This window comes from Natrix helvetica, assembly GCF_964273705.1.
Source record: "Natrix helvetica genome assembly, chromosome: 2".
NCBI classification, from domain to species: Eukaryota; Metazoa; Chordata; class Lepidosauria; order Squamata; family Natricidae; genus Natrix; species Natrix helvetica.
In genome coordinates, this window is record NC_138552.1 from 45,794,710 (window position 1) to 45,809,555 (window position 14,846).

Below are 14,846 nucleotides of genomic sequence, written 5' to 3' on the forward strand. Positions count from 1 at the left end.
ACAATTCTGTTGATGCAATAATAATAATAATAAACAATAACCTCCCACTTATCCACCCCTACGCCTACACACAGTCAAGTAAGCCATTTGATGGGCTCCAATCCCACTCGGAATTCCCCAGACCCGCTGGCAAAACCAAATAAATAAATATTCCACCTTTCGTTTAGGAACTCAAGGCAGTCTAGCAGTATTCCTTTCTTTTACTTTTCTCCACAATCACAACAGCACAATGTAGGTTGCCCCCAAATCACCTATAAAGTTTTCAAAATTGATAATACCCTTGAAGCTGGGCCTTTCTGTATCTAATCCAAAGGTTTAACATCACAGTTTATTCCCAGTCCAAGGTGTATGCAGAAGAGAAAAGATGGAGCGTTGATCACATTGATCTCGACTTTTCAAACCCTTCCTATCCTCCTTCATTGTTTTAGTATCAAGTTATGTTCTCTTTCTAATGCAGGACTAGCAGTCTGCCCATACATGTTTAAAAAAAAACCCCTCTCTTTTCCCCTTGTTATGTTTCAGGGATCTTCATTTGAATAGCAGGTCATCTGTTGAAGCTGAATAACTATATTGGTTGGACATTCTTTAGAAATGAAGAACGAGAGAGGTATTCATGCAAATAGAGAAGAATGAAACACAAAGCTGCAGTAGAGTTATTATGTTATCTCATCATGAGTGCCCTGTGCCTAATGCAAATGGAATAAATCTGGTGTGTGGGGGTCTTTTACTTTGTAGAAGAGATCACTTTCTAATTGTACACAATCATGCTCTTTCCTGGCCCTCCAGCTTTTAACCTCTACCAATTTCCTTTCACATCTTTACAGACTTTTATTTTCAATAGCCATTAGCTGATATAAATAATTTATCAACAAGGATATATCCTTTCTGTGGGGCGCAATGACTGTAAGTTAGGATTTTTTTTTATTGTTTTGTATTTCTATATGATATTTACTTACAGCTTTATAAGCTCTGTATGTTTTGGGCTAAGTCACTACACATTTGGTAAAATGAACATTTTTGAAAAATATTCCTTAGAAACTTTGCTGGAATGGGTGTCCACTTCTCAAATCCATTCCGGCAAAATTGATCCTGAGTAGCAGTGCTTCATCTTGTTTCATTAATTGCAAATCATTACTACCCCTTCTGATATTAGTCTCAAATATTCCTCTTTCACACTCTTGTGCATGCGTCACAAAATGTTCTCTTCAGACATAGCAAACCTTTACTTCTCATAGTGTGCTAAATTAGCTGGAAAGATTTAGGAATGGAAAGTGAAAACAGACACAAAAGGTAAATTGACAAGGTAGTTGTAATGGGTCTGTACAAGTAATTGTGATTTTATTGGTAAAGTGGGTGGATTAGGCCTCCATTTCACACATCATAATTGACATATTATGAGACTGGCAGAGATGGCAAGCAGCCAACCTTGAGAGTGTTGGAAAACTGAGACCAGAGGGAATACTTTGAAGAGAGCTGGAATGGACTAGGTTGGTAAGATTATTTTTTTTTACCATAACTAAATCACCTGCACTAAAGGAATGGATGCATAAAAGAGCTCCTCCCAAAAGGCCTTAAAAAGTAGTACAGGTCTCTTTTCTTTGATCTAATTATCAAATTACATTACATTGTGATATACTTGCATAGATAATTGAAAAATTTTCATATACATGTGGCAAAAAAATACCAACTCTTCCTATTCTGGGCAAGACTGAACAGAATTCCTCATTTTGGTGTCTTCTTACAATGAATGACATCAATATTCCTATTAGTCTGGGCAATATAAAAATATTGTTTGCTTGCTATCTCAAGCAGCTGAACTCAAGACTCAGAGAGGAGATATTTCCCTGTTCCCTTGTTCTTATGCTTCTGGTTCTGATTCTAATCACCAGCCTTTATCCAGCCCAGCATTCCAGGGTCTGAGAATTCCCAGCTGACCAGGGTTCTGTACTCAATGACAGCTTAAAATCATCCTGACTTAAAGCAGATAGTAGAAGCCTGAGGTTTTCTGAACACCTGAAATTTTAACAAAACCCTCACAGATTAATGTTTAATATGTTCATTCAAAGTACTTGAAGTCCTGAAGGGCAGCCCTGGAATTATACAGGCTGTGATGTGGGAGGCGGATGAATGATCTGGTCTGGCAATAAGGCAGTGACTAGGTTCGTGTATCAGACTTAATGTACAATATGGCTTGATTTATTTGGCGTTAACACGTTGTGTGAGCCTGGCCACATTGAACATTGCAAATTATGTTTTATTATTAATGTTGGCTGAAAATATTAATATTCTCTACATAATTCTAGGCAATTCATATCATCTGAACAAACAATAACATGTGTATATCTATTCAAGTGGATGATTTGCTCGTCAGACGATAATTTCACCAAAGTATGGCTTAGTTAGCATACATTGTTTAAGCATGCAAAAGTAGACTAACAGAAAGATATCACATTCCTGCTTTCTTCTTATCTTAATTTACAGAAACAATTTTTTACTTGTAACCTGCCTAACAAAGCAAAAGGATCTGCCAGCTTCTTCACTGCAATCAAACCATTTATGTGGTGGGAATATGGGAGAAAAACACATCCAATAATTCAGTGTTTCTCAACTTTGGTGACTTTAAGTGCTGTGGAAGTCAAGTCCACAGGACTTAAAGTCGCCAAGGTTGAGAACCACTGCAATAATTGGTGATAAAGCATTGCCCACATCTCCAAAACTTCAATCTGCATATTATTGAAATATCTGGAATTTGATAATAAATAAATAATATGGACTAAGGTCTCATATCAAACTCTTCTTCCAGGCACTGTAAAATGTGCAAGAGCCTAAAGGAGCTCCAATGCTCACTGCATGTTTATAGCTATTATTGCAATGCTATTAGAGCCAAGTTTATTATGAAGCCAAATTCCCAAGTCTCTTACTAAGGTAGCATAAACTACAACACCCACAATTCCAAGCCAGTGGGGGTGGTACAGAAATGATTTGGCCAGCTGGCAGTGTAACTGGGCAATAATGAAACAAACACACTTGCATGAAATAAGGACACAATGGCTTTGGCAAGTAAGATTTCTTTTTGACAGAAAATGTCTCCTTTCCAATTGTCCCTTTAAACCAGGGACACAAAAATGAATCTGTAAAAGAAATCAGCACTCTTAAAAAAAATAGTTTCCAAACTGATCAGAACTGAATCAGTTTGATTCTAAATATGAAGACTATCTGACATCTTTGGAAATTTGTTCAGATTTGGTTGCTCTTATGTATATAGCAGTTATATTATTGTACTGTATTATGATCAAAAGTAAAAGCATGGTTCTGTGTTTTTACAGGATGTGGGGTGTAAAACAGAAGTCATATAACTGTGAGAGATGTGGGAATGACTTTGTTAGCCGTGCAGCTCTGAGGTATCATTTTCATGCTAAACATCTTGGGAAGGTTCATTGTGAAACATGCAGTGTAGAGATTTTATGTGGGGCTCCTTCACGTGATTCAAAGGTAAGCTGGAAGATGTTACTTTGTTCATTCTTAGTTACGGTAAGTTCTTCTTCTGCTGTTGTCACTGAATGACTTTATTAAGTACTGTATCTATCTGGAAGTGCTTTTTTGGAGTGGGGGAGTGGGGGAGGCAGCATCAGAATACTATTGTACTAGGAGCACACTAAACCCAAATTGAAAGATCAGGATTGTTTGGTTGCTTTCTAAGCATGATTGATTTAAACTGGGAAGCTGCCTATGAAAATATGAACCACTAAACAACCTCCGACTCATTAAGTCATTGTTTCAGAGATATTTCTTACTTAAAGAGAGAAACTGTTAGATCGGGTAATGGAAAGGCACACTCAGGCTAAAGGCAACAACAGCTCTTTATTGTAACAGAACAAGTATGTACAATCCAGCGAAGGTTGAGTCTGACAGCAGCCCTTTTATAGGGAGCTGCCAGACCCTTTGACCAATGAGATTAAACCTCTGTTCCCACCGGAACAGAGGACCTTGGTGGAAACCATTATAGCTGTAGCTAGTATCTAACAGAAACAGAATGATCAAGGGCAAAACAAATAGTGGGAATAGAAGAAACTTCTGACTTCCTGCCAGCTTGGCTGCAGTTGATCACTCTCTGGCAGCTGATGGTGGGTAGGACCAATCTACCAAGCCTCTGGAGAGCTAGGGCAGAACTAGTCTACCTAGCCCTATACTAGCATAGTACACAAAGTTACAATACAATATCCTACCTGTCAATGACTACTTCAGCTTCAACCGCAACAATACAAACTTAATGTAAACCAATCCAAACTTGATTGCAGAAAATACGACTTCAGCAACAGAATGGTCATTGTCTGGAATGCTCTACCTGACCCCCATAACTTTAACCTTAGACTGTCTACTGTTGACCTTACCCCATTCCTAAGTGATCTGTAAGGGGCATGTATAAGCGCACCAATGTGCCTACTGTCCCTGTCCTACTGTCTCCACTTATTAGTATCCATTTCCTGTATTCATAATCATGTTTATACTTATATCTGTTATCTTATACATGCCTGACAAAATAAGTAAATTAAATTAAATTTCCATTGGCCAGAGGGGCCAGTTTACTTGGAAGTCTAGGATAGGACCAGTCTACTGAAAATTTGGATGGTAGTAAACTACCACAGATTTGTTCAATTTCAATCCCTTGAGTGTCACGGGTCCCAGATTTTGGATGTATACCATAAGTTAACTTATTTGAGGTACCTTGGTTAAAAAAATGGTTGTCCTCTTTCACAGTTAAGAGTTATAGACACGAGAGCTTTAGTAGTATATGGATTGAGGCATTTTCAGGTCAACACTAGAAGCCTTCACATTCCCTTGTTTTCTGAGGTTCATTTTTAGGTATACAGGAGATAAAGTTCCCTCAAGCTTTCCATTTCCATCTGCATTTCCTCCCCTCTTTTGTAGTAACTGTCTAAGTATATTATTACTTTTACCTACTTTGAGGAGCATAAAAAGGATGGAAAAAGGAAAAAAGGATGGAATATCATTGGTATGAATTAAGGAGTGAATGAATCAACGAATGAATTAAGGGAGGAAGCTATACTAGAGTCACCCAAATAATCTCTGTGGCTAGGAATGTACATTTGTGGTCTTTAGTTATATACTTATGTGCTTTATGCCCTTTCCTGAATAGAGATAGCATAGCTGTAATTGTTCATAAGATAGTTACTCCACTTTCATTTTATTGTAATGCAGTACATATGGGGATATCCTTATGCTTACTGCAAAAGCTGCAGATGGTACTGAATGAGATGGCCGTGGCTGAGCAAACCATTTGTCAGCATACAAATTGCATGCCATTGAAGCATAGAATTCTCAGGATGGAAATGCACCTACAGTCACCAATAATGCCTATTTAGCCTTACATTTCCAGTGGAGCATCCACCATGTCCTGAGGCAGCTTTCTGGATTGTTGGACAGCTATTATAATTAGGATTTTTTTTAACCTGATGCCCAACTGACATCTGTTTCCTTGTAATTTAGATCTTCCTTGTAATTTAGATTTTAATACTGTTTTCCTCTACAAAAACTCTGGCTCATCTTCTGCAAGGCTCTACATCAGATGCTTGAAAACAGCTATGATCTACCTCCGCAGTCTTAACCTTTTTCAAACTAAATATACTCAACATCTTCCTGCTCCTGATACATTTTTCCTTCCAGGCCCCTGATCATTTTTGGTTCATCCCTTCTAATCACATTCTAATTAACAATGTCCTTCATAAAATGTGATTTCAATATTCTAAGTTTGGACATTGCTGAATAAAAAGGAATAATGATTTCTTGTCATCTTGACTATATACTTATTATTATTACTATTATTACTATTCTTATTTGAAGCTGTCTCAAAGTTTTGCCTCATGTTTACCTTGTGATCTAGTTAGATACCCAGAACCTTTCTATGTGTATAGTTACCAATATGGTTCCACCATCCTACCCTTAGACCTTTGATTTTTCCAAACCACTTTTGAAGATAGGAACAATAATTGTTTTTCTCAAATTAACCATTTTAGAAATCATGGGCATTATAATCATTTTCCATGTTTCCTCAAATGTTGAAGAAAGGAACTTTGGGACATCCACAAGCTCCTTAGCAGTCTCTTTGTTTACCTTGAGTATCATTCTTTCCCTAATGTTACTGGTCCCATCCCTTAGGGAGATACATCTGGCGGGATCCAGAAGAAGGGCCTTCTCTGTGGTGGCTCCCTCTCTCTGGAACATCATTCCCCCAGAGATTAGAATGGCCCTCACTCTAACACTCTTTCAGAAGTCGCTGAAGATGTGGCTCTACTAGCAGACCTGGGGAACCCAGAACGGAATGGGGCCTATTAAAAGGGCTTGTATGAATGTGTCTTGTTGCCAGGATGGGGGTTTGTGAGGTTATTATTTTATTATTATTTTATTATTTTTATTTTTATTTCTTTTATAGGTTGTTTTTATAACCGTGTAAATCACCTTGAGTCGCCATGTGCAAGTAGACAGGCTTTTGGGGGGGCGGGCTGACTACAAGCTGCAGAGAGAAACATAGTAAGAATATAATATTCTCAGGTGTTCAAGGCTATTTCAACAGTTTGGTTTTCCCCTCTTTGGGGGGAGGATATGTTAAGGGATGAAATGGTATGTTAAGTCTTACAAAAGCTTTAAGCACTCAGTGCAGGTTGAAAATTCTAAATCTGGGTCAAAATCAGAGAATTTGCCTTCCTGAGGAGACATTTAAAATGCGAAATGTGTGTTTTAAACATTGCGATGTTCTGATTACAGTGTAGTAAAAGTATATTGTAGAGCAGAAAAAAAGACAAAAAAGAAGAATCAAAATGATCAAAGGGCTTTCCTGCGAGATAGGATTACAACATTTTCAGGGGTTTGGGCAATAAATGGTTGGAAGGAGTCTTAATAAAGTTACATAAAATTATATGCCATATGGAGAAAGTAGATGAAAAACAGCTTTCTTGTCTCCTAATGACTAAATACATTCATGGAAGTTATATGGTGGAAAATTTGGAACAGATTGAATAACTTATTTCTTCATATTATAAGATTCACCTACTCTTTGTCCCCAAATAAAGTGATGGAACTGTTTTTGGAGGACGGCAAAGATCAGCAGATCCATGGAACAATTTCAAGGAATGGAAAGCTTCATAAAGCAACTAGTCATGATAAACATTTTCTGCAACTAGTCCTTGTTGAACAACTGTGTCTGACAGTGACCATGCACAGATATGAGAGTGAGGAAAATATAACTTTGCAACCAATTCTTTATTTATAACTTTCACCGGTCTGTAAAGCAAAGGAAACCTGCAGTTTCACTTATTGACAGATTTGCTTAATGACTGAGCAAATGGTCAAAATTATGGTCAGTACATGAGGACTAGATGGAATTCCAGTTGATACCTGCTGCCTAGGAGGAGAAGATAATGTGTCTGTGTAAAATTTGGAAACTTCCCATGAGTGTCTGGTTGGCTACTCTAGAAACAGAATGTTAGCCTTCCATGGTTTTCAATCCACCTCAATAAAATTTAATTTTTTGTTACGCTTTCTGTTCCTCAAATTATGAATTTCTTTGACCCTGATCCAGGTGATTCAGTATTAATTCACTCATATAGTTAATTTGTTTAACAGGCTGAGCATGAAGTGGTACTTGTGAACAATCAAAGGAGTTGCTGGAATATGACACTGAGAAGGGAAACAAAATTTGTCGCCATGGGAACGGCCACATCTTGTCGAATGTGCTGCAAACAGTTTGGATCAGTCCATGCCAGGGAACACCATGAGAAACAGAAGCACCACTTTACAGCCAATAAAAGAGGTGATATTTTTATTTTGAATTTTCGCCCTGAGAGCTTTCATTGCTGAAGGTCTGTGTGATTTCAGTTCTAGTTTTTAAAGTTGCCCCAGATGTTGCATTTTCCTACAACAAGGCATGCAAATTATGACCTTCCAAGGCCACTACAAAAGTTACCATGAAATTATAATATTTAGTACAACAACAAGGCAAACTATTAAACATATGGTATTCATGTTCTGTCAGGCCCAAAGACCAAATAAAGCACACATAGTTTCTTCTGAGCAGTTTCCTTTATTGCTCCTCACCTATAGACAGAATCTTGCCAAACTAAAGCAAACTATTGCACCATACTCTGAAAACTTCTAGGATGGAGCTATTTTGATCAGGGGTTTGTTCCGGCAGAGACTACTGCCAGTTCGCTCAGGGACGTACCGCACATGCATGCACAGTACAATCAAAATTGCTCTGTGCATGCGCAGAAACAAAAAACAAGATGGCGCTGCCATAGGCACCGCCAGGAGAACTGCTTTGGGGGCGTGGCAAGCCTGGGTTGCTTCCGGTTCCAGTGACCCAGGCTGGCAAGCTACTACCAAACTGGTCTGAATTGGTCCGAACCGGTAGGAATCCACCACTGATTTTGATCCTGTTCCTCCCAACCAAACTATCTAAATGTTGCTGTCTTTTGGTTCTCTGGAATGCAGCCCCTTCATCCTGGAACCCAGACAACATCCCACCACTTGTTTGATGTATTGGTTATAGACACAACTCTGTACATTGGCTGTGTAACAATTTCCAATGGCCATCATTTAATGAGTGACCATTTTCTCATAAGAACTCTGATGTATCTCCACCTTTTTTCTTAGAAGTCTATGTTAGGGTACTGATGATAGCTGTAAGTTTCAAAGATATAACTAATCCAATGCAGAATAGTCATGAATAATAATTTAAGAAAACCTGTAATTTATCGTGATTTTAATTTTAATTTTAATTTTGGTACAGCTCAAATGGCCACTAATTTTAAGCCCGAAAGCTTCTTGGAATATACAACACCAATGGAGATAAATACATTTGTGAAAAAAAACCTCAGACCCATTTTGGGTCCAATAAAGCTAGCCTGTGCATCAGACGTTGAAGGCATTATTACATTTATCAAAGAAATTTTTCCATTGCCAATAACTTCCATTATCAAGGTATTTATATCTGCTATGCATTTGTTTTGAGACTGGTCACAAAAGTACCCTATGAAAAAGTTCTCTTTTTAAATCTGGCATTCCATATTTTACTAGTTGTCCACATAATTGGATGTGTGAAAAATGTATACATTAGTTTCTCATTAGTGTCATCCATTTCATATTTTCTCTCAAGAGTAATGCTTTGCAGTGAGACTGTTATAAGAGCACTCAATTTACTTAGAGAAATATATGCATTGGCTCCTTGGAAAGAGATTTTGCCCAGAATATTTTAGTATGATATTATTATTATCTGATGGAAAATGTGGATATTCTGTAAATTACCAATCTGTGGCCCTTTCATCAAATTCTATTGCAATAGTCTGGCTCTTTCAATCTCATGAGATTTGAATCAAGGACAATCTTGCCTGTCTGTGCCAATGTGGCTGTGACTGAAGTGAATATGGGACCTGAATAATTCCTTCTTTAACATTCAGATATGATGCCAACCAGAGGTGGTATTCAGCCAGTTTGGACTGGTTCGGGTGAATCGATAGCAGAGATTGTGGGTAGACTTGTACACATATCCCCTACGCTATGCCATCCTATTTAGCCAAATTTTTAGACAGGCGCATAGGTGGAAGGCACACACACAAGCAAAGCGCCTGCGTGGAAGCCTGGCCTAATATGTGGAAGGTGCACGTCGTGCATGCAAAATGTGTGCGCGCGGGCGGGGCTAACCAGTGGTAAAAAATACGTGAACCCCACAACTAACGCCAACCCTAGATGTGACTTATTATGGCAAAAGTTAAGAATTACGCAATATCTCATGGGAAGCAGTATATACATTTTTGAATAAAATACAGCTTCTGCATCCTTTGAATCACTATTGCTTTGTGAACTTTTGAGGTCTGTGGTGTCTAATTCAATCAAGTGTTTTAAGGTTTCTTCATACATTATATTCTTTGTCTTAATCTCTGTTTAAGGAAAAGAGCATGTGGAATTGATTTGAGCAAATGCGTTCCATTCACATGTATGACAGTGAGCTATTATGCATATGGAAGCAAAATGAACTCATGGATGGGCATTATGCAAGACAGCTATATTGTATGTATTTTCTGTAAGAACCAATGCAACTGATAAAGCAGATGATAGTCTTGCACCTCCAGGCAATTATTTTTATGGATCAATGATGCATGAGAATATGTCCTGGAAATATGCCACATTTCATTAAGTAAAGCTTCATAGTTAATCATCCTGTTCTAAGGTAATAACGTCCATGCATAACTAATGCATTTAGCCAAATCTCAGTGGTAAAATCAAGATTCAGAAGATGGCAAAAGGCCAGACTGAGAGGAACAGGGAGACCTAGACATCCAATACAGATCCAGAATTCAGGAGAATGGGGCTAACGGGATCATGGTCAGATAATTGGATTCAAGGAACTTTCTTTAAGTCCTAACCATAACCAACAAATCTATACCAAAGTAATATCTTGATTAGATTAGACTAACTAGCAAGGTTCCACATTTCAAAAAATTCTTCATCAAGGAAAATTGTTAGAAATGCAGAAAAATGGGGGAGGGCTAAAGAAAAAATATGTGGCAATATAGAGTAAATTATATTGCATCAAACTTTAATGTTAGACTAAGCTACTGAAGTATTTCCGGGCATATAAGTTGAGATTTATTAAGTACATGAGTGGTGTTGGGTTACACAAGCAAAGGAAATAGAAACTGGTCCCTTTCAAAAAGCAAAGTAAAAAAAAATTGGCTGTTCAAACCGAAATTGTTTTCCAATCTCCATGAGATACTCAGATGCTTTGATAGACGAATCAACAAAGAAATTTATATACGCAAGATTTATATAATTCAAGATGTTGCTCTAAATTAAAAATTAATCAAGTGAATTCTGAGAGAATATGTCTTCTTAATGACAAGAAGGCATATTCCCTTGAAACATAAATCTAGCGTAATGGGTAGAAAATGGTCCATTTCTATAGTATAAATAATTGCAAACAAAACTTGATAGTCTCTGGATATTCTGTGCTGTGACTAGGACAATTGTCAAAAACAAAAAAATAGACAATAAACCTGTATAAGACTTATTCAGTTAGAACAGGGTTGTCAAACTCACGTTGTCATGGCGGCGTCACGTGATGTATCACAACTTTCCCCCCTTTCACTAAACCGGGCATGGGTGTGGCCAGCATGTGACGCATTTGGCCTGCGGGCCGAGAGTCTGACACCCCTGAGTTAGAGTCATTCACATGACTTACAGCAATTGCCTGTAAAGCTAGTGAGTAAATATTTGGCATTGCAAGATAGTCTGCATGATACACCATAGTGGTTTGCAATGGTCTAATTTGGATATCCCCAGTTCTAAGTTGCCTCTTTCTTTTAGAGTTGAGATGAGATAAAGTTCCTTCATTGGGCATGATAGTAAAGAAAAACAATCCTCTTCATATTTGATCTCTGCTCTTAGAGTAATCATGTTCTTAAAGGCACTTAGACATATGGCACTAGTAACTTGTGAAGGTCCAATAATCCTTTCTATAAGCAGCTTACCGTGATGCACCTGTTTTCCACTAATAGCCTAAAATATTGCAAGTGTGCAACTGGTATTTCTGTTTTGTGGTTAAAGCATTCAATAGTATGTGGGTTAAAATCAAGTATTAACTATCTTTGGATAATATTCCATGCAACAGGGTGGTTCATATGTAAAAGGAACGGACACCCAAGACTTTTCTGATGTGGACATAGTTCTTTTTAGCAAAGCTTTTGCCAGTATAGAAGACTGCCAAAGGACAACTCCAGAGGTCATAGAAGAGTTAGGAAATGCCCTGATAAAATCCTCATGGACAAGCAGGTTTGAACTTATATTTGTTTCATGTTTTTTGCTTTCTACTTTGATTCTCCCCGCCCTCCCCTAATGTACAATAAAGCTGTTATATTAAAGTCTCATTATATTTTTTTACTTTCTTCCTCTTTTAAGGTTAGTCATGCAGAAACACACAAAGTTTTCCTTGAGGTTCTATTTTAAGTGTTATAAAAATCACCATGGTCACTCATTTGACATCATGCCTTGCTATGACATGTTTGCACCTGAGTTATCCACAGGTAAGGTGTGGCTATTATTTGGGAAAGCGGTTCTTCTTCTTGTCACCAAAACATCACTACTGGGCGTTCCACATTAATATTTAGATTTAGATTGATGAAATATTTCCTGATGCTCACAATTTGTAAGGTTTGGTTTTGATTAAGATGTAAAGGTACAGTAGGTCAAAGCTGCATCGTTAGTCTTATAGATTGCTTGGTGTTAACAGGTCCAAAAGAGAGTTTTTATCACAAGCTGTACCTCTGCAATGATGATGATAAGATCCAGCTGTATTCCATGGCCTTATTGAAATACCAAGTTGAATTTATCAAAGCATCAACAGAAATGGTGAAGGACTTCATATGTTTAATGAAGCACTGGTTCAAAACTTCATTTGCTGAACCAACCAAAGAAAATAAGTACGTTGCTAGCATCTAAAGTTCACATTTTTTAGATCTTCGTATTTTCATGTTTCCCAGCTTTATAATGGGAAGCACTTCTAACACAGTAGAGATGCAGTTTACAGATTTTTATATTTTTTCCATATCTTTTCCAGCTCTACATAATGGCTAATTTATAAATTAGAAAATAAATCAAAAGCTTGGTGGCAACAGGGGAAATATGAAAAAAAAACCCAACAAATCTTCCTGTGCAAGGAATAGTTAACAAATTAACAGTTAAAAACAAAATGACATATTGTTCTTGGGTTTTAGCATTTTGACTTTTACTATTAACCATTTCTTGCAAATGAAACTTCTCTTTCTGTGCATTTAGGTTTCGCAGGCTTCCTTCCTCCTATACAATTGAACTGATCACCATTTATGTCTGGGAACTGGCTGGAAAGCCCATCTTTTTCAGCTTTGTACAGGGGATGAGAGCTGTCCTGAAGCTTTTGACTCAGTATCAAGAGATAAGCATCACATGGCACAGACACTACAGACCAAATTTTCCAATTTTTCAGAAAATGTTTTTGAAGCAAAGCAGGTAATTAAGGCTTCTGCATATTTGACTGTTCTTCATTTATAGACCCAGTCTAGAAAAGAGGAAGGACTGGGCTTGTGATATTTTCTATGCCAGGAGTGTCAAACTCAATTTCTTTGAGGGCCGCATCAGGATTGCATTTGACCTCGAGGGGGGAGGGGGCAAGGCAGGCATGGCCAGCTTGACATCACTTGTGTCGGGGTACCTGTGGTGGCCCAAGTGCTCTGCCAGTGAAAATGGGCTCCTGCTTCCAGGGCAGCCCCATGGGCCAAATCTAAGCACCCCATGAGCCAGATCTAAGCATCCCGCGCCTGAGATTTGGCCCTCAGGCCATGAGTTTGATACCCCTGTTCTATGCTCTCGTTAGTGTATGGCTGCTGGTTTACTTATGGAGCATGTTTGCTTGCTCTATATTTCTGGGTTTTGCTCCAGACACATTTTAATAGCCATCTGAAGGATTAAGTTATTGCTGCAGAAGGCAATACTGTACCAAAGCAATGGCACATGAGAATGAAAATTTGTGAAAGGGATGAGCAGGGAGAGTTGGGAGTCTAGACTGGATCAGAGGGGATGTATACATGTGTGAACATTAGGAGTAGATGGAATCAACAAGTGTCTTGTCGCATGGCATATTTGAATGCCCGATAAGAAAATATCACCTGCCAATATGGGATATTTTCTCTCTCTCTTAGGCCATTTGTGCTGGATCCTGTTAACCCAACCTTCAATGTGGGTGAAAACAGCAATGCTTGGGATGAAGTAGCCCACGTGGCCAGACAGAGTCTCCTCAAGCCCCTCTTCAATGGCATAGCAGCAAAGGAGCCTTGGCTTTTTACAAACAACTGGTGAACTCAAGTAGATCTTTATTACAATCAGCAAGGACTTCTACTGCTAGGAGAAAACCACCATATGAAAATGAAATGTACAGACGAAGAGCCATGACACACATATATTTTACTTTCAATTTCCTCCCCTTTTCAAGAATACAATAGGAGGGCAGCTGGTGAACCAGAGGAGCTGACATAAACTGTGACATTTTTTTCCTACTCCACTCCCCATATCCACAAACAGATGCACCAGCTTTTGTTTCTGCAACATTCCACCCCATGTTTCCAAGATAAACATAGGTTTAGATTTGGTAAGATAAGAAATGTCAAGAGGAGAAAATTTAATTTGAAAGCAACTGGCAACATTGGATGCAAATCAATGGGCCCGACTGCTTAGAGATTTCAGAAAACTCATATTTTATGTCTAAAATAAAATCAGATGAAAGAAGCCTTAAAATAAGTTTTTATGCCCCAGAGAAATAAACAATCACAGTATGTCTGCTTTTTCTGTGGTTTACATGTATGCAAAACATTCATTTGCTTTATTTTCTGAGAAGGGTTCAAACACTTTATTTTACAGAATTACTGTCCAAATTCTACACTTGAGGATGATCAAACAGAATGCGTTCATGAAATACACAATAGCCATTTTAATAACACTTCATTTGCCCATTCTTGTAATTCTGTATAGACAATGGATCTTATTTTAATGCTAAAATAATTTGCTGTAGTACAAGGATGACAACTATAGATGAACATTAAAAAAAAATCACCCAATTTACTTGGTATCCTACTACCATTTTGTGGCAATGTTGTGAATATATGGTTATTCACAATAATATAGTAAAATACATGATTCTTTTGTGTTATAGATAACCATAGTGCATCTGACAATCACAGTAGATAGTCTGGATTATGCTTCATAAACAATGTATTGTGATACAGAAACAGTGAAGACTAACCAGC

General features: G+C 37.9%; 1 protein-coding gene across 1 annotated transcript; it reads left to right on the plus strand.

The window, feature by feature from the left end:
* Positions 1-1,264: 1,264 nt before the first annotated feature.
* LOC309387347 (2'-5'-oligoadenylate synthase 1A-like) lies at positions 1,265-13,904 on the plus strand (the record flags this gene model as incomplete). The annotated part of the gene is made up of 9 exons (XM_081943820.1): positions 1,265-1,290; positions 3,327-3,492; positions 7,642-7,828; positions 8,807-8,997; positions 11,684-11,844; positions 11,971-12,095; positions 12,302-12,491; positions 12,847-13,056; positions 13,746-13,904. The coding sequence occupies 9 exons, from the start codon at positions 1,265-1,267 to the stop codon at positions 13,900-13,902; spliced, it is 1,413 nt and encodes a 470-aa protein (XP_081799946.1). The 3' UTR covers positions 13,903-13,904.
* Between the last annotated feature and the right edge of the window lie 942 nt (positions 13,905-14,846).